Source organism: Alexandromys fortis, unplaced genomic scaffold, assembly GCF_014885135.2.
Source record: "Alexandromys fortis isolate MF-2015 unplaced genomic scaffold, M_Fortis_MF-2015_v1.1 scaffold_12, whole genome shotgun sequence".
Classification (NCBI taxonomy): Eukaryota; Metazoa; Chordata; class Mammalia; order Rodentia; family Cricetidae; genus Alexandromys; species Alexandromys fortis.
The window spans coordinates 5,535,705-5,559,541 of record NW_026067937.1 but is presented as its reverse complement, the minus strand read 5'-3'; the positions used below and the strand labels follow the sequence as shown (position 1 = coordinate 5,559,541).

The 23,837-nt window shown below is 41.0% G+C and overlaps 1 protein-coding gene and 1 non-coding gene across 3 annotated transcripts in view; both read left to right on the top strand.

The window, feature by feature from the left end:
* The first annotated feature begins 969 nt into the window (after positions 1-969).
* Fbxo3 (F-box protein 3) overlaps positions 970-23,837 on the top strand; it is a 30,650-nt gene continuing 7,782 nt past the window's right edge. The window contains exons 1-9 of one of the 2 annotated variants that reach the window (XM_050147107.1): positions 970-1,137; positions 3,556-3,645; positions 7,038-7,201; positions 13,778-13,892; positions 15,746-15,950; positions 17,049-17,094; positions 20,598-20,682; positions 21,418-21,540; positions 23,613-23,728. In XM_050147107.1, coding sequence (XP_050003064.1) covers positions 1,034-1,137; positions 3,556-3,645; positions 7,038-7,201; positions 13,778-13,892; positions 15,746-15,950; positions 17,049-17,094; positions 20,598-20,682; positions 21,418-21,540; positions 23,613-23,728 — 1,048 coding nt within the window. In that variant the 5' untranslated portion in view covers positions 970-1,033. The remainder of the gene's footprint in view (positions 1,138-3,555; positions 3,646-7,037; positions 7,202-13,777; positions 13,893-15,745; positions 15,951-17,048; positions 17,095-20,597; positions 20,683-21,417; positions 21,541-23,612; positions 23,729-23,837) is intronic. The other variant, XM_050147106.1, reaches the window with a different exon arrangement.
* On the top strand, positions 11,848-11,988 carry LOC126504729 (small Cajal body-specific RNA 21). Its single transcript, XR_007592701.1, has one exon. It is a non-coding gene; the product is annotated as a small Cajal body-specific RNA 21 (non-coding RNA).

The window sequence follows — 23,837 nt, the reverse complement described above, 5'->3', positions numbered from 1 at the left end:
CAAAATTAACATTTGTTGGATATCTAGATAAGGAATTTACCCAGGGATTTTCCTTTTTTTTTTAAAAACACATGTTCTCGTCTCTTTTTTTTTTAAGATTTATTTATTTATTATGTATACAACATTCTGCCTCCATGTATGCCCGCACGCCAGAGGAGGGCGCCAGATCTCAGTACAGATGGTTGTGAGCCACCATGTGGTTGCTGGGAATTGAACTCAGGACCTCTGGAAGAGCAGCCAGTGCTCTTAACCTCTGAGCCATCTCTCCAGCCCCCGGGATTTTCCTTTTTTCTGTTGTTCTCCCCTCTCCCCCACCCGTACAGTTTCTCTGTACCTTTGAGGCCTGTCCTGAAACTAGCTCTTGTAGACCAGGCTGACCTCGAACCCACAGAAATCTGCCTGTCTCTGCCTCCCAAGTGTTGTGATTAAAAGCGTGCGCCACCACCGCCCGGCCGATTATTTTTATGTTTAGGTCCATTTTGCTTTGTGGGCAGTGGTCGAATGCTAACCTCCCGATTGTTTTGAAGTTGGAGTGCCTTTCCTTGTGTGTCTCTGCCATTCCTTCGGTAGCAGTAGAAAGGGCTCAGAGCCGCAAAGCAGAGTGTAGATGGGGGTGGGGCGGAGGAGTCAGGCAACTGAAGATCTTGGATTGGAAATGAAGTAATGGGTTTGGGACCCAAAGGCCCGGGATGATTAGTGTCAGGTTTAGGGAGAGGCTTGGAGGATAGCACATATTAAATGGCAGGAAGAAGAGAGAGAAGACTCGGGAACGATTGGCAGGGTTCTAGCTAACCTTAGGAGACGGGATGGGAAGGGAAATGCGCAGCAGCAGACCAGACACAGCGCCAGCCAGCAGTGCCCAGCAGGGCAGACAGGCCGCGGAGTGGGCGGGACACAGGCCGCGGGGTGGGCGTGGCCCAAGGGGGCGGGGCCGGGCGACAGTTACATAACTAACCTGTGCAAGCGCCGTGGAACGGTTCGGGCGGCGGGGGCGGGGCCGGGGTGGTGCCAGGCTGCAGCGGGCCAGGGCAAGATGGCTGCCGTGGAGGCCGAGACGGCGCCGCTGACCCTGGAGTCGCTGCCCACCGACCCCCTTCTGCTCATCTTATCCTTCGTCGACTACAGGGACCTGATCAAGTAATGGGGCGGCGCTCATGGCAGGGGTGGGAACGTGGAAGGAAGCGGCGAAAGAGGCAGGGAAGGAGGCCCAGGGTCGCTGGCTGGACGCGGGCTTCCTCCGCACCAGGGGGTGACTGCAGGGCAGCCGTTATCCTGCAGAGCCACGGCGGGGGCTGGGGGGAGACGCGGAGAAGGGGACCGGGCATCCAGGCCCCACTCCTGCCCAGGTCCCCGGGGACTTGGCGCCCTCTCCCTCAAGCCTTGGCTAGGCCGGTTTGCCGAGGAGAGAGGTGGCTCCCTGGTGCGGCACGCCGCGGACACTCTCTGGCCCTTGGGGACCTGGTCTGGCTCCGTGGAAAGGCCACTGTCCCGGCCCACGAGCATCCCTGTCGGGCCTGGGATCCAGGGTGACCAGAGCCCACGTGGGCAGTGTAGAACGCGCGCGAGGAGGTCTGCGACCTTCTGACTCCCTTTGGTGCCACCGTGGTCACCGGCAGCATGCATTTTCTCTTGTGTTTGCGACTTTTTTTGGCTGTCAGTTTCCCTTTTTACGGTGGGTGGTTGGATCTTGAGTTTTGTCACCCACTTCCGGTGAGGCCTTACAGGTTGACTGCGGTTACCTCAGGGTTTCCCAGATTACCAACGTTTACTCCAAAAAGAAACACCGGGCATGCTAGTGAGAGTGGCCAAAAACTCAATTCTTTCAGAGAACGGGACTGTTTACGTTGGAGGAAGAAATGGCGCAGCTGCGCCCCCCTTTCTACCCCACTCCATGTCACCCCACCCCCATGTTAGGATTGTTTACATCCTTAACAGCATGGCCAGGGTTTCTTGTGCTTTCGTGTGTTTGTAGAGGTGGTAAAAAGGCCGTCTCCTATGGGAAAGATAGTTTTGTTTTTTGATTGATTACTGGATCCTAGTGCTTTGATGATTGTGACCTCAGGTTTTAGGGGCCTTTTAGAGGTATGGACTTCCTGGAGTTACAGATTGGTTGGCCTACCTAAGTGGTGGCAGAGGTATGTCCTGGATTTTAAGTTATGGCCTCCACCCGTACCTGCTCACACTTTTGTCTGTCCAGAAAACACATTCTCCCCTACTCAGCCTGTACTAAAACAGAGAAAGTTTTTCTGTAAGAAAGGCTGTCCTACTCAAATGGATTCATCTCAAATACTCTCCAGCTATAACTGATCTTGACAGCCTTCTGTCTTTGATTGCTGCCAGAGCTATCTTCCTAAGACAACCTGGCTGTCATTCTTAAAAGCCCGCAATAGCCCTGTTTGCAGACTGTGCCCTGAACATCTGCAGTGTTTAAGGCCCTTATCATCTAGCTTCTTATCTAAGGCTTCTCGGGCCTTCCTCCATTATCGTATTTGCACAGTCCACTCTAGCTAGAGCAGATGTCAGGCGGCACACCACACACTCGCACATTGTTGTGTAAGCTCTGCTTCTTGTCCGGAGCACTCACTCTGCTCAGCTTGGCACCCTTACTCTCCTACCATCTTCCTTCAGCTACAGTTCGTCATAACTGTGTGCGCTTCTAGACTGGAAGGATTGTTTATTTTTATATTCATTCGTTCACTCAATATTTTGGAGTGCCTGCCATGTGTCAGTTAAATGTAGGCATACAATAGTGAATTGGAAATATGATCTTTTAAAGATGTAGCTTAAATACATTTCCGTCTTAGACAAAAATGGAAACAGATAAGTGCAGAACAGTCGTTAGGAAGGAATCCATATGTGGTACTGTTGGGACGTGGAGGCTGAGGTGACTAACTCGGTGGGTGATCCGAAGTGTGGCAGAGTGCAGTTCAGTCCTCGCGCAAGGAGCAGTGTTGAGAGGCTCGGGGTCTGTAAACAATAGTGTGGCCTGTTCAACTAGAAAAACGAGAAAGCTGTGCTGAAGGTGGTAATGACTAACAGGCAGGCTGCCTGAAGGGTGTCTGGTGAGATCATGTAGTTCTTTTAAGAGCAGATTTCAATTCAGAGCTTTAGGTAGTAATCAGAATTTTAAACGGAAGTGACATGACTCCTCCATAAATGTTTGTGGAAATGAGTGGCGTTGAACACTATTTTTGTCTACAGACTCATCCAGCACACTGCAGCTTTTTTCTTGCCCAGTACAATCCAACTTTGCCAAGTGTCCAACCTGTTGCCAGGCCCTAACGGTTTGGTACTTATGTGCTTGGCTGCTGTATTAAACTGTATTACTCTATCGGGAATTTAGTTTGAATATGCTACTTTCTCCTTACTGCTCACAGGGCAATTATATTAACTCATACATTAAGTAGATTTTCAGAGATACTGCATTACAGCTATGTAGATAGTAAGTGGAAATAGGAAAAATAAAGAGAAGCAAACAAAATTTAACAATGACTATTTTAATCTTTGTTTTTAATTTTTCCTCCTTTTATACTAATTGAATCTGGTTCCTGCCAGTTGTTGCTATGTCAGTCGAAGACTTAGCCAACTTTCAACTCATGATCCATTGTGGAGAAGACATTGCAAAAAATACTGGCTGATAACTGAGTAAGTATTCTATGACCGCTTGGTCTTTGGTGGGTGTAGGCTATGGTGTAGGTGTTTTGTTTTGTTTTAAGAATAAATTTTTCATTGTTGTCATTCTCTTGTCCGGGCTGGCCTTGACCTTGTTGCAGTCCTTCTGCTCCGGCCTCTTTGGCCTCTTTGCTGGCATTACAAGGGTGAGCTACCATGCTTGGCGCTAGAGCAGTGATTCTCAACCTTCCTAAAGCTGTGACCCTTTAATACAGTTCCTCATGTTGTGATGGCCTCCAATCATAAAATTTTTTTCATAGCTACTTCATAACTGTAACTTTGCTATTGTTATGAATCATAATGTAAATACCTGATATGCGGGATGGTTTTGGGCAACCCCTGTGAAGGGGTCATTCAACCCCCGAAGGGGTTATGACCTACAGGTTGAGAATTGCTGCACTAGAGTAATTTTTATTGACACTCAATAATTGCTCGTGTTTATGGGATAAAGTGTAATTCAATACACATTTACAGTGTATAATAAGTCAGGCTAATTAGTATTTCCTGCTCCTTAAGTGTGTATCATTTTACTGTATTTGGAGTTTTCTACCATCTTCTTTTTATTTCTTTATAGTTATACAACATAGTAAGTTGTAGTAAACTGTAGCCATTGTCTACTAATACTTCCCTTTCTAGTTAACTCTGTTTTCCAGTGACCCTCTGACCCCCCTTTTTTTCTCCCCTTCCCAGACTCTAGTGTAGAATATATAGTTTTGAATCCTGACCTTTGACTACCATAGCACTACCATGCACTGGTTTTCCTTTCCAGCCCTAGTTCCTACTAGTGGTCCAGTCAAAGTTAACAAATTGCCAGAATAAAATGTAGATGATAGTGAGAAGGCCGGGCGGTGGTGGCGCACGCCTTTAATCCCAGCACTCCGGAGGCAGAGGCAGGCGGATCTCTGTGAGTTCGAGACCAGCCTGGTCTACAGAGCTAGTTCCAGGACGGGCTCCAAAGCCACAGAGAAACCCTGTCTCGAAAAACCAAAAAAAAAAAAAAAAAAAAAAAAGATGACAGTGAGATTTAGGAGAAGTAGAAGGAAAAGCAGGAATACCTAACATATTTCTTCAGTTGTGGGAAGTCAGGACTGCTAAAGTTGGTAGAGAACTATAGGTTCTAAGTGTATGTATATATGTGTATATATAATTAATATAGTTAATATATTTAGTATATAATATACTTCGGTTTTTCAAGGCAGGGTTTCTCTGCGTAGCCCTGGCTTTCCTGGAATTGGCTTTGTAGACCAATCTGGCCTTGATCTAAGTATATTTATTGAAGCTGAAAGCATTAGTTCTGCCAGGGGAAAAGTTAGGAACAGCTGTCAAGCATTGGGAGGAGGAAGAATGAGGAAGGAGGAATTCTAAGTGTCAGTATATCCTCATTCTTCACTTTGGGGCATTTGTAAAATCTATAAATCACGGGCCCGAAGTATAAGGATTTGGAAATAATAGAGTTTCCATAAATAACTTCTAAAGGCATAGAACTAAAGACTATTTTTTGTTTTGTTTGTTATGAGACAGGGTTTCTCAAGACTTTAAAAAAAAATCCCAAGCTCAATTTTTACAGTGCTGGGTATTGTACCCAGGACCTCACTCATGCTAGGCAAGCATTCTGCAGTTGCCTTACAACCCCCAGCCTTGTTGATAGCTGTACATATTTATGTTAATGATACATATTAACAAAAAGATGCTTTATGCCCTCCTTGCGCCCCTTCCCCCAACCAAACTGAAACCAAACAGAACGCACACACACATGGAGTCAGGTGTGGTGGTATATACCTAGGGTAGAGGATTCTGAGTTTGAGGCTAACCTGAACTACATGTACTGTTTCAAAAAACCAAAATGACCCCTGCTCTCTGATTTATTCTTTCCTTTATATCTAAACCTTTGATTCTACCTTTCTAGTTTTCATTGTAGCACCCATCCATGAATCCAGGCCAGAGTCAGGAGTCATCCTAAGTCTTTCTTTATCCCTGCGCTCACCTGAATCCCTAGCTTAGCACGTCCAGTCTCCACCCGCACTCATCCCACCTGGGTACCACAGCGTTCTTCAGTCTATGGCCTCTCTCCAGCTTCAGAACCTCCCTAAGTCTTCTGAATGATCTGGAATGGTCCTGGTTTTCTCCCTTAAGTCTACCGCAGCATCCTAAACCACAGCCTCAACTCTCCCCTTTCAACTTCCCCTTAAGCCCTCAGTGGCTCCACGTCTTCTGCAGGAAAAGATCTAAGCCCATTTGACAGTACTTTCAAGTACCCTTTGTGGTTGCTTATCCTCTGTTAACATTTTGTTCTTTGTTCATGATTAGACAGACTATCCACTTTTTGAAGGAGAGAAAAGTGCATTTTCTAATGTTCTTAGTAGGCAAGTAGACAATAAATGTTTGTATAATTAAAGCAAGAAAAGATAATGAATCATGTATTTGTTTTAAGATTCTCTGGCTTGATCAATGTAGATGTGCTAGAGCAATATTATGCCATTGGGTTCTAAATATTCTCAAAAATGGGACAACTACTTGTGATTTTTGTTTTTGTTTTTTTTTAATATTTATTTATTTATTTATTTATTTATTTATTATGTATGCAATGTTCTGTCTGCGTATATGCCTTCAGGCCAGCAGAGGGCACCAGACCTCATTACAGATGGTTGTAAGCCACCATGTGGTTGCTGGGAATTGAACTCAGGACCTTGGGAAGAGCAGGCAATGCTCTTAACCGCTGAGCCGTCTCTCCAGCCCCCCTACTTGTGCTTTTTATATTCATAATTGAGTCCAGGTTCCGTAGCACACACCTACAACCTAGAGGCCGGGGACTTATAGTTCATGTCAGCCATGAGACTGTCTCAAAAAAGTTTGTTTTTTTAACTGATGTATTTTTAGGAGTAAGTTGAAATTTATACTGATATTCTATTCACATATTTTGTTAAGAAATGGGAAACTTGGGGGAAATTATGTAGAAAGTAGTGACTGATAAATAACCCTACCATGACAGAATAGTAGTAACTATTAAAGTTTTTGATCCATCACTTCTCATTATCTAGTTCTCTTTGTAGCTAAAATAAATTAAGAAAATAAAAAGGCAGAGTTACTACAAACTTCCATTAAAGGTGTGTTGGTAAGTATCAAAAATTATGTGCTAAGCTAAGTTTATGGTACACATTTCTAATTCTAGTTCTAATTCTAGTACTTGGCATCTAGAGGCATGAAAATCAAGGCTATCTTTAGGTGCATAGCTAATTGAAGACCAACCTTTACTATATATGACCCTCTCTCAAAAAGCAGAGGAAAAGAAAAAGATATGTTAAAAATCATTTTAAAAGCTTTCTTAATCTTGTGTGTGTTTTGTTTTGTTTTTTAAATCTATTTAGGGAAGAGAAATCCCGGAAGAATCAGTGCTGGAAATCTCTCTTCATCGCTACTTACTCAGATGTAGGAAGATACATTAACCATTATGCTGCTATTAAAAAGGCCTGGGATGACCTCAAGAAGTACTTGGAGCCCAGGTGTCCTCGGATGGTTTTATCTCTGAAAGGTACTAGGAATACAGGGTCCCCCATTGACATTTAGATTTACATTAACAACAGACTAGTTGAAATAACTTTGATCTGTTGTGTACCTGGGCTAATCCAACCTCTTAGTTCACCATACACATTTTGTTAATAGACAAGGAAGCATAGTGCTGATGTTGTTACAAGAATCTTGCTCTTTTTTGGTTAACCTGGGAACCCATATGGATATTAAATAAAAGCTGAGCTACTTTATCTTTATAGCTGTTTTATATAAAGAAACAATGCTAAAATTGCTTGAGAATAACCATTATGGGTTTGTTTTTATTTTTGCAATATTGGTGATTGAGGCCAGGACCTCATGCATTTTAGGCAAGTATTCTACCATGGAACTGTAACCCAGCCCTAAAGATGATTATTGTTTTTATTGTTTTGTGTGTATGTATGCTCACATGTGCTCCCGCATCCCTATTTGGAGGCTAGAGGACATCACATGTCTCTCTGGATCGCTCTCCACTTTATTTACTGAGTTCAATGACTGAGCTAGTCTAGGTAGCCTGCTTACCCCAAGTATTCTTGTCTCTACCTCCCAAATGCTGCCTCATCTGCTCAGCTTTTATGTAATTTCTGGGAATCCAAACTCCAGTTGTCATGCTTATGTGACAAGACATGTTTATTCATGGGATCATTTCTCCAACCCAAGATTAGTTTTTAATTGAAAACTTTTGTCAATACCTTTTCTTGTTTGATGTCTATCAAATGTTAGGAAAGAACCTGGGTCTTTAAGCATGTTAGAATAACACAAGAATCTAGAAATTTTTCTTTTGGCAGAGTTTTACAAAGTAGTCAAACCAAGATTTGAACTGAAGTCTATTTGACCCCAGAATCTATGTTCTTTCTATTCTGTTGCCTAATTATGACTAGAAATAGTAACAAGCTATTTCTGTTGGATTTGTTAGCTAATCCCTGTGAAATACATTTGTAACGGCTTATCTGTGTAACATGAATAATAAAACCAGAAACAGATAATTGAGGTTCAATCTGAAGGTCAGAAAAGCAGAGCAGCCAACCACTAGAGAGACCTTTTACCTCTACCAAATCTTCAGACCAAAAGGGCGATCCTTCAGTACTCTCCACCAACCTCAGACTCCACACTACTGAGTTCCTGTCTCTTCTCCCTTTATATTCCCCTCTGTGCCCAGCCATATCGCTCCTGTCTCCACCTGCTAGTGCTGGCCTTATAAAGGCATGTGATCCCAAATGCAGGGATCAGCTTTGTGTGAGCTCAGTTTCTCTTTTAGACAGACTCGATCTTGTGTAGCCTAGAGTGGCCTTGAACTCACAGAGATCCAATTGCCTCTGTCTCCCTAGTCCTGGGATTAAAGGTGTGTGCTACCATTGCTTGACTTTTGTGGCTGAGTAGTAGCTTAGCTCTGCACTCTGATCTTCAGGCAAGCTTTATTAAAACAAAAAAAATATACCACTATAATCTGCTTCCACTTTATGTTTTTTCAGACTTATTCACTAAGTGGAACCATGAGTTTGCTGTGTTTTGCTAAGCTAAAACTGGAATCTGTTCTTTTTTACTCTTCCTCATTAGAACGAATCTTTTTGAATTATCATTCCTTTATTCTTTCAGATTTCCATTGTAATTTCTCATGAAAATGTTACTTTCAGACAAACCATGATTTCATGAAAAGATGCTTAAATCTGGGTTAGAAGGCAGAATAAATGGTTTTAGTAGAAGGTAGTAGGGTGGAACACTGGAGTCCCCGGTTAGTAATCTTAACAGCTTATTCTCTAAGAAGAAATGAGTGGTAACATCACCTGGCCATGAGCATAAACTACTTCATGATGGAGGTGGGTCTTGTAATAATAAAGAAACTGCCTGGCCCTCATAGGACAGAAAATTAGGTAGGCGGAGTAGACAGAAGAGAATGCTGGGAAAAAGAAGCTGAGTCGAGGAGTCGCCATGATTCTCCCGCTCCAGACAGACACAGGTTAAGATCCTCCCTGGTAAGGCAGCTCGTGGGCTACACAGAATATTAGAAATGGGTTAGAACAATATGTAAGAGCTAGCCAATAAGAAGCTGGAACTAGCCGGGCCAGGCAGTGTTTGAAAGAATACAGTTTCCGTGTAATTATTTCGGGGCATAAGCTAGCCATGAGGGCGGCCAGGTGCCGGGGACGCAGCCCCGCTGCTCCTAATTTCAACAACTTCAGGAGGACATAATCTGAAAATAAGAATGCAGTGGTGATATGCGAAAGGTGATAGTTTATAACAGCACAAAGGTAGACATGAAACTAAATGTTTTTCTTGTTTGTTTTTCTGAGACAGGTTATTTTTGTGTGGCCCTGACTGTCCTGGAACTCATTCTGTCTGTCTCAGCAGGGTACTGGGGTCAGAGGTGTGAGCCACCATTACCTGTCTCACTTTTGGAAGTGGTTGAAGGGAGAGAATTTAACCCATTTTGTTTAGCATATCCAAGGTCTCCTTAGAGGGTCACTCTATATTATGGCATTTAGACTGTGAGACAGTAGTGTGATTGTTCTTTTGGACAGATTTACAGCTTTTCTTCTTTTGTCCTTTGTTATTCCTAGGCTCCTTGTGTCTGTTCTGTATTTAGCTGACAGATTCCTTGGCCACTTCTGCATTACCACAAGGTGCCAGTTCTCAGGGTGTGTCATGAGTTTGGAATAAGGTTAAAGTCTAGAATATCTACAGTGCTGGAAATGCTAGGAATTTCAGACTTAGGAGTTTCACAACTAAGAACCTAGCTGCTGACCTCAGGTGTCGCAGATCTTGTTCAATTTTAAGGTTATAAAGGTGTCAGGAAAAAGGAAAATTAGCGGATAACTAGGCATTGGACACAAGGTAATCTTATAGAGTATCTTGAGATTATATTATATTGATGTTCTTAATTGTGTATTTTCAAACCATGTTTTCCTTGTGTGTTGGCTTAGAATTGAGTTGGGAGTTTAATCCTTTAAAGGAACAAACAGTAAATATTTTAGAGTTTGTGGGACCCATGGTCTCATAGAGACCTGTATTCTGTGTTAGCCCTGCTGTTAGTCTGTTGTTTCTGGAAAACAGCCATAGATAATACAGAAACAAAAGGGAGTGGCTGAATTCCAATAAAAAGAATTTAGCCTCTTAACTATAATTTACCAAACCCTGGTTAATTACAAGTACCTTCATTTCACATTGGAGAAAGGATATGAAGAGAGTTGGGTGGTGTGTGTGTTTGATGTCCAATCTTGATTTTCTGGAATTGTAATCATGTATTTCCTTATCTTATTTTGTTAACTATGGTGGGGTTTTTTTTTTGTTTGGCTTTTTAGTTTTTGAGACAGGATTTCTCTGTGTAACAGCCCTGGCTTTCCTGGAACTCATTTTGTAGACCAGGCTGTCCTGAACTCACAGATTCACCTACCTCTGCCTTCCAAGCACTAGGCTTAAAGGCATGTACCACCTGGATTCAAATTTAATGGTTTTTGTTTGCTTTTTGAGACAAGGTTTCCCTGTAACCCTTGCTGTCCTGGAATTGGCTTGAGAGACCAAGCTGGCCTCAAATTCACTCTCTGCCTCCTGAGTGCTGGGATTAAAGATGTGGGCCGACACTGCCCATTTTTTGCTTATTTTTTTAAAAGATGAAAAAATACTATATGTGTGTGGGCATTTTATCTGTGTACATCTATGCACCATATGCTGTGCCTGGTATTTTTGGAGGCCAGAAGAGGATATCAGATGCCGCCATGTGGGTTCTGGAACTTGAACCGAGGTCCTGTGTAAGGTGAGCCAGTGCTATTAAAACACTGAGCCATCTCTCTAGCATCTGTCTTTTTGTTTTTATTAGTTACTGGGAGGTTTGCTAAAATTTCCTATTGTGGTAGGCACTGTTCTGAAGTAGCCCAAGATTTTCAGCTTATGGTATACATGCATGGTACAGTTATTTCTCCTTATATACATATAAGTCAGGGATATAAGAAGTTATTTTGATTCCCATTTTTGAATATATTCCAATTATTTACAGTAACTTCTCTATTTTTTAAGAAAGGTCGGGGGCTGGAGAGATGACTCAGAGGTTAAGAACACTGGCTGTTCTTCCAGAGGTCCTGAGTTCAATTCCCAACAACCATATGATGGCTCACAACCATCTGTAATGAGGTTCTGGTGCCCTCTTCTGGCATAGAGGAGTACATGCAGGAGGAACATTGTATACATAATAAATAAATCTTTTTTTAAAAAAAGAAAAATATTCTTAAAAAAAAAAAAAGAAAGGTGAAGAGATTTTGCAGGTATAGTTAAGGTCCCAAATGAATGGCATTGGTTGTTAATTAAAATGAAAATGATCCTGAATGGGCCTACATTAAAACGCATCTGGGCCTTTCAGAAGGCAGATTCATAATATGTTTTTCCTGTTTACTTTGAGTAAGCAGACTGGTATGTTGAGGAGAAAGCTACCTAATAGGAAATGTCAGGGGGCTCTGAGAGGTTCTTTGAAAAAACTGCAGGTTGTTGAATTCTGCGAATAAGTGAGCTTAGAGAATCTGAAGCAAAAGATGGGTAAGATGAGCTAGCAGCTCAGTTAACACCACGATTTCAACACTGATTTAAATAGAGGTTGGGTTTACTTGAATTTTTGATCTGTAGAAACAGATAATGAGTTCTTGGCGTGGTGTGCTACGGGGATAAGCTCAGTGTACTCCTCCTCTCAGCTAAGCCGGCAGAGGAGGGGCAGGGTGTGTGCCTGTGTGGGAGAGGGGCTTAGGCAAGGAGCCTTGCCCTGCCGACTGTCCTCGCCTCACCTTTATTTGCAAAATAAGCAAGCAAGTGAGCATTGTTTAAGCTGCTAATACCCATTGCAGCATTGGAGAATTAATTCACTGCTTGTAAACCTTTTTTGCCATTTTAACTCTGACATTAGAATATATTTAGGGGTGTAGGTGGTACTTCCTGCTTAGCCTGCTGTCCCCTTGCAGTGTACTCCAGGGTTTAAGAGGGGGAAAATGTGTGTATTCATATATGTATGTGTGTTTGTGCACAAGCGCATGCTGTCTTACTTAGGTATATAAAGTTGATTCCTACATAGCGAATTTAACCTGTTACTACTGTGAAAGTTCTCCCTTAGTTTTAGTACAGCTGTTTGATTTAAAGCCAGTCTTGTGTGTTCTGAGTACAGCCATCCTAGCTTTCTTTTTCCATGTCTGTAGTAAGATGAGTCTCTTGAGTAGAAATTTTTTTTATTACTTCAGTGCTGAAATTGAAACTGAGTCATAACACATCTTGCTCCCCGCAGACAAGGTTTCTTTGCGTAGCCCCAACTGTCCTGAACTCTCTGGAGACCAGGCTGACCTTGAACTCAGAGAGATTCACCTGCCTCTGCCTCCAGAGTGCTGAGATCAAAGGTGTGCGCTACCACCCCTGGCAAGGCCCGACCCCTTCTAAGCTTGTGCTCTCTACCTCTGCACTGCATCTTGAGCCCCTGTTCTTTACCTGGTCTGTCCTTTCATCAGATTATTTGGCTTAGAGATACTTCTTTATATGTCATTTAAATAATGTTCACTCTTTTTTGCATTCTTAATTATGTTTAATTTCTTTCCTTTTTCTTTTTTCCTTTTTAGTGATCACAATATAGATTAAAACACGCATTTTTGATTTATTGAAGGCTAATAGAATTTAATATTTACCACTTCCCGGGCATTGAAAGAGTTTTAGTTCTGATCATTTCCCTCCGCCTTTTATGGGAGGGTATTTGGGCTCCAGTTCAGGTCCCTATACATGTTAGTCCATACTGAGCCCCTTAGTGTTGATTTGTGATTTTAATTTTTAGACTGTTTCTTATGTCTCAGCACTCTCTTTAGTCAGTTCCTGTTTTTATTGAAGCTTAGTTCTTTTGAGTGACTGCACAGCATTATTGGATCTTGGGGTAAAAGTTTTTCTTCTAGAGATTTCCTTCTGCTTTTTCTGCAGACCACCAGGGGGTTGATCGCATTAACCTGGTCTAGGGTTGGTAAAGTTGGGGAAATCCGCTTTTTGTCCATGAAGACTGGTTTGTTTCCAGTTCACTTTTTCTTAGGAGTTGGCTTTCTGTAACCTAGCAAAAGCATGTTTATTTATTTGAACAGGGCCTTTTCTACTTCATGGACTCTGATGCCCCCCTTTCTTTTTTAATCTATTAGTCCTATAGTATTGCCTAAAGCTGGGCTCATTTCTTTGGCCACTTGTTTTAGAATTGATAATTGCTTAAAATCAAGGTGATTTTAGATGATTATTTTCTGTTTTTCCTTTTTTTGGAATTCACCTTGAACTCTCTCTCCAGGAGATACAAACATGTGCACACCTCTGGCTACTGTGTGGGGGTATTTTGTTGGTGGTTCCCCTTTCCATTTTACTTTGTGCTAGTGTTTTTCCTGTTAAGAGGAAACTGAGGACTTTATTCGGTGTTTAAAATTAATTTTCAATTCATTGCCCTATATTTTGTTAGTATATGTTGAACAGAATTCACTTGCTATAAGATAGTTTCTTGAGTTGGCAACTGATCTACTAGATTGAAGTCTCATTGTGCACACACAGTTCTGATTCTGGTGTGCTTTTGCAGAAGGTGCACGTGAGGAAGACCTGGATGCTGTGGAAGCTCAGATTGGCTGCAAGCTCCCTGATGATTATCGCTGTTCGTACCGGATTCACAATGGGCAGAAGTTAGTGGTTCCAGGGTAAGATGTTTGATGTTTGAGTAATTCTCAGACATTGACATTACACATCTTGTTCACAGTTTTCTTTAGTTATCTTATATATAAGAAAACATATGTTTATATATTATGAATGTATGTATTGTTGAGAGGGGGAGTTCCCTTTTCTTTATAGCAATCTATAAGATAATATAGGTTAAGTTAAATTTTAACCATAATAAATGTGTCTCATAGAAGCATTATGCCTGACAACACATATTTATGATTAAAGTGAGATCTGGTTGGGGATGGGAGCTGTGGGACACAGGAGAGAGATATATGTGCGTGTATTTGTGAGTATAGTTAACTAACCTGCTAAGGACACTTGATGTGTTTATTACCCTGTTACAAGTTAGGCAAAATGTTTTAGGAACTTGATGCAAGTTCTCTCTACTATCGTTGAGTATCCCCTGGCATTCTCTAAGAGCATCCTCCTGATAACAGAGTACTACTCAGAAATGAAATAGCAGGGATGAAGCATAAACAGGCCAGTTTAGGGGGCTGGAGAGATGGCTTAGTGGTTAAGGGTGAATATTGCTCTTGCACAGGTCCCCAGTTCATAGCACCCACATTGGGCAACTCACAATGGCCAGTAACTCCAACTCCAGGGACTCCCAATGACTCGGCACCTACACTCATTCTGTCTCTCTCTCTCTCTCTCTTGGTTTTTCAAGACAGAGTATCTCAGAAGCTATGGAGCCAGTCCTAGAACTCTTTATAGACCAGGCTGGCCTCGAACTCACAGAGGTTCACCTGCCCCTGCCTCCTGAGTGCTGGGATTAAAGGTGTGTGCCACCACTGCCCAGCCTGAGAGTATTTTCTAGTGCACACTGTCCAAAAATTCCCTATATAGCCCTAGTTTCTTTCTTTCAGTCATCTTTCTGCCTTAGTCTTAGTGTGGGGTTACAGCATGAACCACAACACTAAGTTCCTTAAAAGCAGTAAAGTTATAATTCTTCTAAAATGACTGACGTTTAAGTACCTTAGACATTTAATTTTTAAATCTAAATAAGAATATTCTGATTTAAAGAATGAATTTGAGCCAGGCAGTGGTGGTGCACGCCTTTAATCCCAGCACTCAGGAAGCAGAGGCAGGCAGATCTCTGAGGCCAGCCTGGTCTGCAGTGTTGTTTTTTTTACTCTTGGGGGCCTGCCACCCAGCTCCCAAATAAATACAAAGGCTTATTCTTTCTTATAAATGTCTGGCCTTAGCTTGACTGATTTCTAGCCAGCTTTTCTAAATGTAAATTATCCCGTCTATCTTTTGCCTCTGGGTTTTTATCTACATCTGTATACCTTTCTTTACTTCTTTTCCCATAGCTTGTGTATCTGGGTGACTGGCCCCTGGTATCTTCCTCGCTCCTTAATCCTTTCTTCCCAGATTTCACCTCCTGTTTATTTTTTCTGCCTGCCAACCCTGCCTATCCTTTCTCCTGTCTCTATTGGCCATTCAGCTCTTTATTAGACCAATCAGGTGTTTTAGACAAAGTAACTCAGTGTCACAGAGTTAAACAAATGCGACAAAAGAATGCAACACATCTTTGCATCATTAAACATTCCACAGCATAAACAAATGTAACACATCTTAAAATAATATTCTACAATATACAGTGTGAGTTCTAAGATAGCCAGGACTACACACAGAGAAACCTTGTCAAATAATCCAAGCTCACTCTGAACAGAGAGTGTGGTACCAGGCTGGCCAAGGATGCATAGGAAGAACCAAACCAAAACAAAACTCTTCAGCGTGAAATTATTCACCGAGAAGATGAACCTCAACCCCCGCGCCCTGTCTGTTTCTGTTGCTCTGCTGTTGACAACTTTGTGTCTGTTCTCAGGTTGCTGGGAAGTATGGCACTGTCAAATCACTACCGCTCTGAAGATTTACTAGATGTTGATACTGCTGCTGGAGGATTTCAGCAGAGACAAGGACTGAAATACTGCCTCCCTTTAACCTTTTGCATACATACGGGCTTGAGTCAGTACATAGCCGTGGAAGCTGCAGAGGGCCGAAATAAAAATGAAGTGTTCTACCAATGTCCAGTAAGTGGGAAGTGTGCTTGACTATGGCTTTAATGTGTTCTGACAATAAATGAATATGTATTAGCTACATTCAGGGACATAAAATAAGCTGGAGCATTATACATTTTATTATATTTGATATTTATTTGTTTGTTTATTTATTTATTTGTTTGACATATCATCACATGGTGATATGGATAACCAAAAGGAAGATTTGCCATTGGACAAATAGTACAGACTGTGACGTGTTTAGATGGAAAGTTGTGATTCACATTAAAGAACTTATTATCAGAGTCCTTGATTGTAATATGTAAAATTATCTTTTGAGCATCCTAGAATTGTTCAGATCTCTTGACTCTGAATTGAAAGCCCTTTCTTCTAGGATAACAAGCAATCTGTTTTATCACTTCTACCTGCTAATTATATTCTTGAAGGATAGTTTCCTAACTTGTCTTAATAGTAATAGCACTCTGTATTTTCATTTGAGAGGTGCCTCCAAACATTTTATAGATTAAGTCCAAGCTAGAAATTATAATAGTAGGAACTGACGGGTGTTGCTAAAATTCCTTCTCAAGGAGAGACATAAGTACTTTCTACCCCTCCTCCTAAGGTCCCAATGACAAACTGAGGCATGAGCCCACCAAAGTTCACTCTGGGGAACCAATGATTATATTTCATAGTGAGGGACTACTTATAGACATTGTGGGTACCCCTCCTTGAACTGGCTGCATCTCAAAAGCTTTACCCAGCAGGTATGGGGACTTCCCCATAGCTGTACGATGGACTCTCAGCCCTAGTCTTCTATACCAGGTATTAGGGAACAGCTGGAGACTCGGGTAAGAACCTTGTGCCCTCCTGGGATCTTCTGTGGAGATGATGGGGTATAAACAACCAAAACAGCTGGGATGATCTTTTGCTTGTGTGTGGTGGGAGTATAGCTGACCTCTCAAATGGTGATTGCTTGGCCTGGAAGACAGTTAACTCACAACAACTAGGATTATTTGAGTATTGATTAGAACAATGAATTCCTTTTTATCTATTTTGCTTTGTTCCCAGAGGTCTAGGTAAGGAACAAGAATAAATGTATTTGTATCATTTTTCGTTTTACCCCCCATGTAGGACCAAGTGGCTCGGAATCCTGCTGCTATTGACATGTTTATCATAGGTAAGAGAAACAGAAAAGTCTTTTTTCCCTTTTTCCTGTTGGGTTTTTTTTTTTTTTTTTGGTTTTTCGAGACAGGGTTTCTCTGTGGCTTTGGAGCCTGTCCTGGAACTAGCTCTTGTAGACCAGGCTGGTCTCGAACTCACAGAGATCCGCCTGCCTCTGCCTCCCGAGTGCTGGGATTAAAGGCGTGCGCCACCATCACCCGGCTTTCCTATTGGTTAAAAAAGTAAATGAATTAGTAAAACTGAGTTACTTGAGCAGCTAGCAACTTTATACTTGCGCCTCTTAGTACTTCCTGGATTATAAAGTTCTATGTCTGTGTTTTCTCGTTGGGGCAGCCCTTGTGTTTTCTTTGCATTTTGTTTACAAAAAACAAAAAGGCGGGGCTTGAGGTTGAGAGCACTGGCTGTTCTTCTAGAGGTCCTGAGTTCAGTTTCCAGCAACCGCGTGGTAGCTCACAACCATCTATGGTGAGCTCTGGTGCCCTCTTCTGGCGTGCAGGCACACATGCAGACAGAATACTGTGTACATAATAAATAATAAAATCTAAAAAAAAATCAGAGAGGCTTCCTGAATCAGCATTACCTGCAAATCCTTGCAGCTCTTAAATTTTTTTTTAAAAAAGGCATATCCTATACAGTCTTAAGTTGTTAATTTTCTTTAGATAAGTGATATAGGTTCAGTATTACCTTACTGTTGCTGGGATAGGATACCCTGACAGAGAGCAACTTGGGGAGGAAAGGGTTTGTTTCAGCTTACAGGTCACAGTCTGTCACTGATGGAAATTAGGGCTAGGGCAGGATCTCATGGCAGGAACTGAAGCACAGGCCGTGGAGGAGGGCTGCTCGCCATGTGGCTCACTCACAGCCCTATGTTTAGCCAGTTTTCTTATGTAGCCACAGCCATCTGCCTGGGAAATGGAGCTGTGCACATGGGCCAGGCCCTCTTACGTCAGTAATGCAGAGACTCCCTCACAGGCCAGTCTCATCTGGGCAATCCCTCAGTGGTGACCCTAGGCCAGTGGTTCTCAACCTTCCTAATTCTGCGACCATTAATACAGTTCCTTATGTTGTGATTCCCAACCATAGAATTATTTCATTGCTACTTCATAACTGTAATTTTGCTACCGTCATGAATCATAATGTAAATATCTGATATGCAGGACATCAGATATGCGACCTCTGTGAAACGTCCTTTGAACTCAAAGGGGCCAGGACCCACAGGTTGAGAACTGCCGCTCTAGGCCGTGTCAGGTTGATAGTTTCAGCTAACTAGGATTAATTCCTATATAACATATCCATGGGTTTTCCACAGAGCGTATTAGTATATAATTGGAGGTAAAATTATTTAAAGTGATAATATTTTTTTCTTATTTGATGATAATTAACAAATCACGGTAGAGACCTGAGAAGCATTCTTCTTCAAGATGAATGTAAATTACAGCTTCACAAACTCTTTGGCACTTGTTTGCCTTGGCTGGGAAGATATTTCTTAATAATTTTGCTGAGACTCTGCTCACAGCAGAAGCTTCCTACGTACTGACTCTTTCAGGGTTTTTTTTTTTTTTTCTTTTTTTCTTTTTTTTTTGGTTTTACGAGACAGGGTTTCTCTGTGGTTTTGGAGCCTGTCCTGGAACTAGCTCTTGTATACCAGGCTGGTCTCCAACTCACAGAGATCCGCCTGCCTCTGCCTCCCGAGTGCTGAGATTAAAGGCGTGCGCCACCACCACCCGGCCTTTTCAGGGGTTTCTGACATGGACATCTTTCTGTGTATTCGTAGTACAGAAGATGCTAAGGGCTAGCTCAGTGGTAGACTGTGTGCCTGGTCTGTGCAAGGCCCAGTTTTACTCCCCAGCTCTAAGAAAATAAATAAACGTTGGCATTTAATTTCTCATCTAATTGAAACCTAAAACAGAAAGCAAGTGTCTTTTTTTTTTTCTTCCATACTGTGACATGGTACGGGTTTGTGATATGTTTCACATTATCTAAAGTGGTCTCACCCTTATCCAAGTTATGCAAGTTTTTAAATTTAGGCCTTAGCTTTCAACTTATTCTGAAACAAATGGCCTCCTGTTTCTAAGCTAAGCATCATCAGGATGCTTGTGTTCATTATCCCCATTGACATCTTGGTATAGCATATTTTCAGAGATGACATCACAGCCCTAGCCCAGCAGTGATTAATCAGTGATTAATCAGTTGTGAATTAAAGGCCTCCTGGCCAATAAGGAGAGTTACTGTTACGTTCTGAGTTTCTTTTATTCTCATATTTGTCTACTTTAAACAGAATACACAACCATTGCAACAAATATGAAGTCTGGTAATTAAAAAACATAATTAGTGATATAAATTGAGCATCTGCTACTCAATAAAGAACTGGGTTAATTGAAACCAGATTACAAAAAAATTCAGGGAACAACATACTATAGATTGCTAGGCATTTAGCTGTCCTAACCCCCCCAAAAATGATAAAGTTTGATCATGTTGTATTACCTAGTATGTTTATACTTAATTCGTATAAATACTTGCTATGAATTCTTTTAGTATAACATGGACCAATAATATGGATGTGTTAATGTAATGTAAATGTTTTCCGCTTTGAGTTAGTTTCCAAGAATATGGAGGGCTACTGTGCAACTGCATCTGTAGTAGTGAGCATCTTGACCACTTTGGTATTGACCTGATGCTGAGAAGTCTCCAAAGTCATGTCTCTGACTGAGCCTAGCTTGTGCCAGTATTTTGAGTGTATATCAGAATGTGTATAAGATGAACCCTGATCATTGAGAGGAGGTGCCTGATAACCTTCTCTTAATGCTTTTTTTCCTAGATGTAATTTCCTATGTTCTGTGTGCTTTAAAAATTAGTAGACATATAGTTTTTAATTACTGTACCAAAATCAATTATTTTGAGTGTGTGTGTGTGTGTGTGTGTGTGTTTATGTATAAATAGGTGGAAATAGCTGTAGAATTTCCTAACAATTATGCAGAGGCTAGGGATAGTGATGGTAGGGACATAAAGGACATACTGTAGATAGAATTGAGAACAGAAGGGCTGGAGAGAGAGCTCGTTTGTCCAAGAGTACTTGGTGTGCAAGTATAAGAATCTGAGTTCAAATCCCAGTACCCATGTAAAAGCTGGGTGTGCCCATGCCTGTAATCCTAGCATTTTATGGGGCAGAGACAGGAGGATTGCTGGACCTTGCTGGCTGGATACCAGTTTAGCTCTAGGTTCAAATGAAAGGCTCTGTCTCAAAGGAATAAGGTGGAGAGTGGTGGAGCAGGGATGTGATGTGGATGTACAGGCACATACAGATGCACTTACTTGGCATGCACCACACTCACAGTAAATAAGATTTGGGAAGACAAATTGGACTAATAGAGTACTAGTAGAATAATATCTATAAACATTTCTAGTTCTGATATTATACCTTAAATATAGTGAAATTATAGTTGGTTGTTTCCTCTTAGAGTTTTCGCATTTGCTTATTCTCCCCTTTTTGGTTTATAGGTGCTACTTTTACTGACTGGTTTACATCCTATGTCAACAATGTTGTATCAGGTGGTTTTCCCATCATCAGAGACCAGATTTTCAGGTATTTTAATTGGGCTTTTGGGATTGAAATGACTATAAATCAGAAAAGGCTATCTACTGCAGATCTATTAGGAGTTGAGGTTTTTCTGAAAGGGAAGATCAAGAGGAAAAAACTAAATGTGATTTAGTAACATGACAGTAGCTACATGATTTCTTTTTGCCAAATAAGAAAGTTAGCCAATTAATAGGTTTATTATGAATAGCAAGTAAACAACTTACTCTTGGCAAACATTTATTTTCTCTAATTGGAACATTCAGATGTTAGCAGTTAGTGTTAGAGGTAGTAACAGGTGATACTAGTTCATAGTAGCCTTGGCAGAAGCAGTAGTTTAAGTGTGTGCCATGGGCTTCTCCATTAGAGGCAGGAATTACTAATTTTCATAAGAAGCTAAAGATCCTTACATTCTTAGGTATTTTCGTCTCCCATTTAATAAGTATGGTCAGGTTAAGAAGACTCCCAAAACTTTTATAGCATTGAAAACAAAGAGAAGCCCTTGTTAGTTTCTAAGCTGGTCACTGATCCATGGTTTGAGTCACTGACCACAGATCTTTGATTACCATCTGTACTGAACTAAAGTTACCAAGGTTTTACAGTATTATGAAATTCAAGTTCTACAGGATTGTATCAATATGACTTAAATTTGTAAAGTATAAGGAAAGTATTGTACATTATCTTCAAAGTGCTTAAGAATTGAAGCTAGTTGATTTAAACATGTTTAATTTCCTTCCTTGCTAGATATATTCATGACCCAGAATGTGTAGCAACAACTGGAGATATTACAGTTTCAGTGTCCACATCATTCCTGCCAGAGCTCAGCTCTGTACACCCACCACACTATTTCTTCACATACCGAATCAGGTGAGAATTTTAAATGGGACTGTTGTAGTGTCCATTTGTTTCTATGACAAAACATCCAGAGTCGACCTATTTATTTTGGTTTATTTTGGCTCAGGATTTCAGTTCATGGCCACTTGGTTCTGTCATTTCTGGGTCAGAGTGTGATGAGGCAGAGTATCACAGAAGTGTTGAACAGTACCACAGGGCAAAGCCGTTCACTTCAGAATAGCCAGGAAACAGAAAACAAACAAACAAACAAACAAAAGCAAGCAAATCTTCAACACGGGAGTCCTTGGAACCATTTTATATCTGAACCATAAGACTCGCCTTTCAGTTAAAGTACAGATATCTTTTGGCAGTTTTGTATTTGCCCATTTGGATATGGTCTATAAAATGAGTTTTTGTTTTTTTTTCTTTTGGGGGGGTGGTGTGGTGGTGGTGATGTTCTGTTTCATGGTCCTATGGATTAAACCAAGAGCCCTGTACATGATTGGCAACTACTCTGTCACTGAGCTGCAATTCCCAGCCATAAAGTACATTTAAGAGGTTTTATTTATTCTTAAAATTGTATTTATTTTTTAGTGTATGTGTGTTTATTTGCATATGTGTGGGTTCATGTGTATGCAGAAGCCTATGGTTGATATCAGGAGTTTCCTCTGTCATGATCGACCTTAGTTTTTGAAGCAGGTCTTGCCGCTAGCCTAGAGCTTGTCAATATAACTAGACTAGTTATCTATCTTGTTTGGGGATCCTGTCTGCCTCTTGTGCATTGGGATTGTAGGCCGGCAACCACACCTACCCAGTATTTAAGTAGGTTCTAGGACTCCAAACACCAGTCCTTATGTTTGTGCCCATTGAGCCATCTCCCTAGTTCTAAAGTACACTTAAATTTTTAACTTATTGTGTATGCATGTGTGGATAGTTTCCAGAGGTCAGCTTGTGGGAGGTGGTTTTTTTGCTGTCCTGTGATCCTGGGGATGCTACTTAGGTTGTTAGGTTTGGCAGGAAATACCTTTATCCATGGAACCATTTTGCCGTCCTGCTAAAGCACATTTTGAAAAATAGTTTTCTGCTGAAGTTTGCAGAAAATTTAGTCAATTTTCAACAATATAGTGTTCACAAAGGAGTTTGATAAGTTACGGTTTTTTGTATGTGTCCTGAATATAAATTATAAATTACTGTTACAGTTGCTTCGGGAACTGAACTACTAAGTTGTAATTGTCAAAACTCTATTTTAGATTTATAATGTAATCTAGAAGTTTTCACATTGCCAAACAGAAAACCATGCGTATAAAGTTTCATGTGGCCTGTCTATATTCAATTTTAAAGAGCAATAAATATTTATGGAGTATTTCATGTGTGTCATACATAATATTGAATGCTTGATTTGATTAAATACCAAAAAACAAATGCTTTAAATTCACTGTACTTAGAAATATTTTGTGCGTAAGCAGAAAGATAACCCATTGCTACAGTGTAGTTTAGATGTTTGCTTTTATTTAGATCCTGCTTAAGAATTAAGACTTGTTTAAAATAGAAACACCTTCCTGCACTGCATTTGATACTGCAGGGTATTCAACATGAAAATTAGAGGCACAGATTCCTATAGAAAGAGGAAATGATAGTATCTAGAAATAGAAGTTGAAGTAGAATCCCAGTAACTGGAGCCATTGTACTTTGAGCTTTTTAGAAGCTAATGGAAAAAAAAAAAGAATTGTGTTGCATAGATTTGTATGAGTGAATGTCTGAGTTCTTCAGAAGTTTGTCATGACATGTGTGTCTAGAAAGTATCTGCCCAATGGATATTTATTTGAGCAGCCAAAGATGATTGCTACCACAGTGTTTGCATGTATTTTTGTGGCCCCTTCTATTGTTGGTTGTTACTAAAAAATACTTAAATAAATTAAGTGAAAGCATTTCCATGGGGAGAATTAGCGTAGTTAAAGCAATGTCTTTGAGAACTTATGGCTAACTAACAGGGTTAGATTTGTTAATTTCCCTTGAAGGTCTTCTATAGTATTAACTCAAATGCTATAGTATTCTTTAAAAAGAAAGGTAAAACAAATGCATCTATGCTCTGCTCTTTTCTCCAGGATTGAAATGTCAAGGGAGGCACTTCCGGAAAAGGCCTGTCAGCTGGACAGTCGCTACTGGAGGATAACAAATGCTAAAGGGGATGTGGAAGAAGTTCAAGGACCTGGAGTAGTTGGTAAGTCACCCAAGTTTGCTTTTCTCTGTCATTTGCTTCAAAGAAAGTTTAGACTGTGTACCCATAAATATAGTCTGTGCGGGTCATTAGGCTATCATTTTAGTCCCTG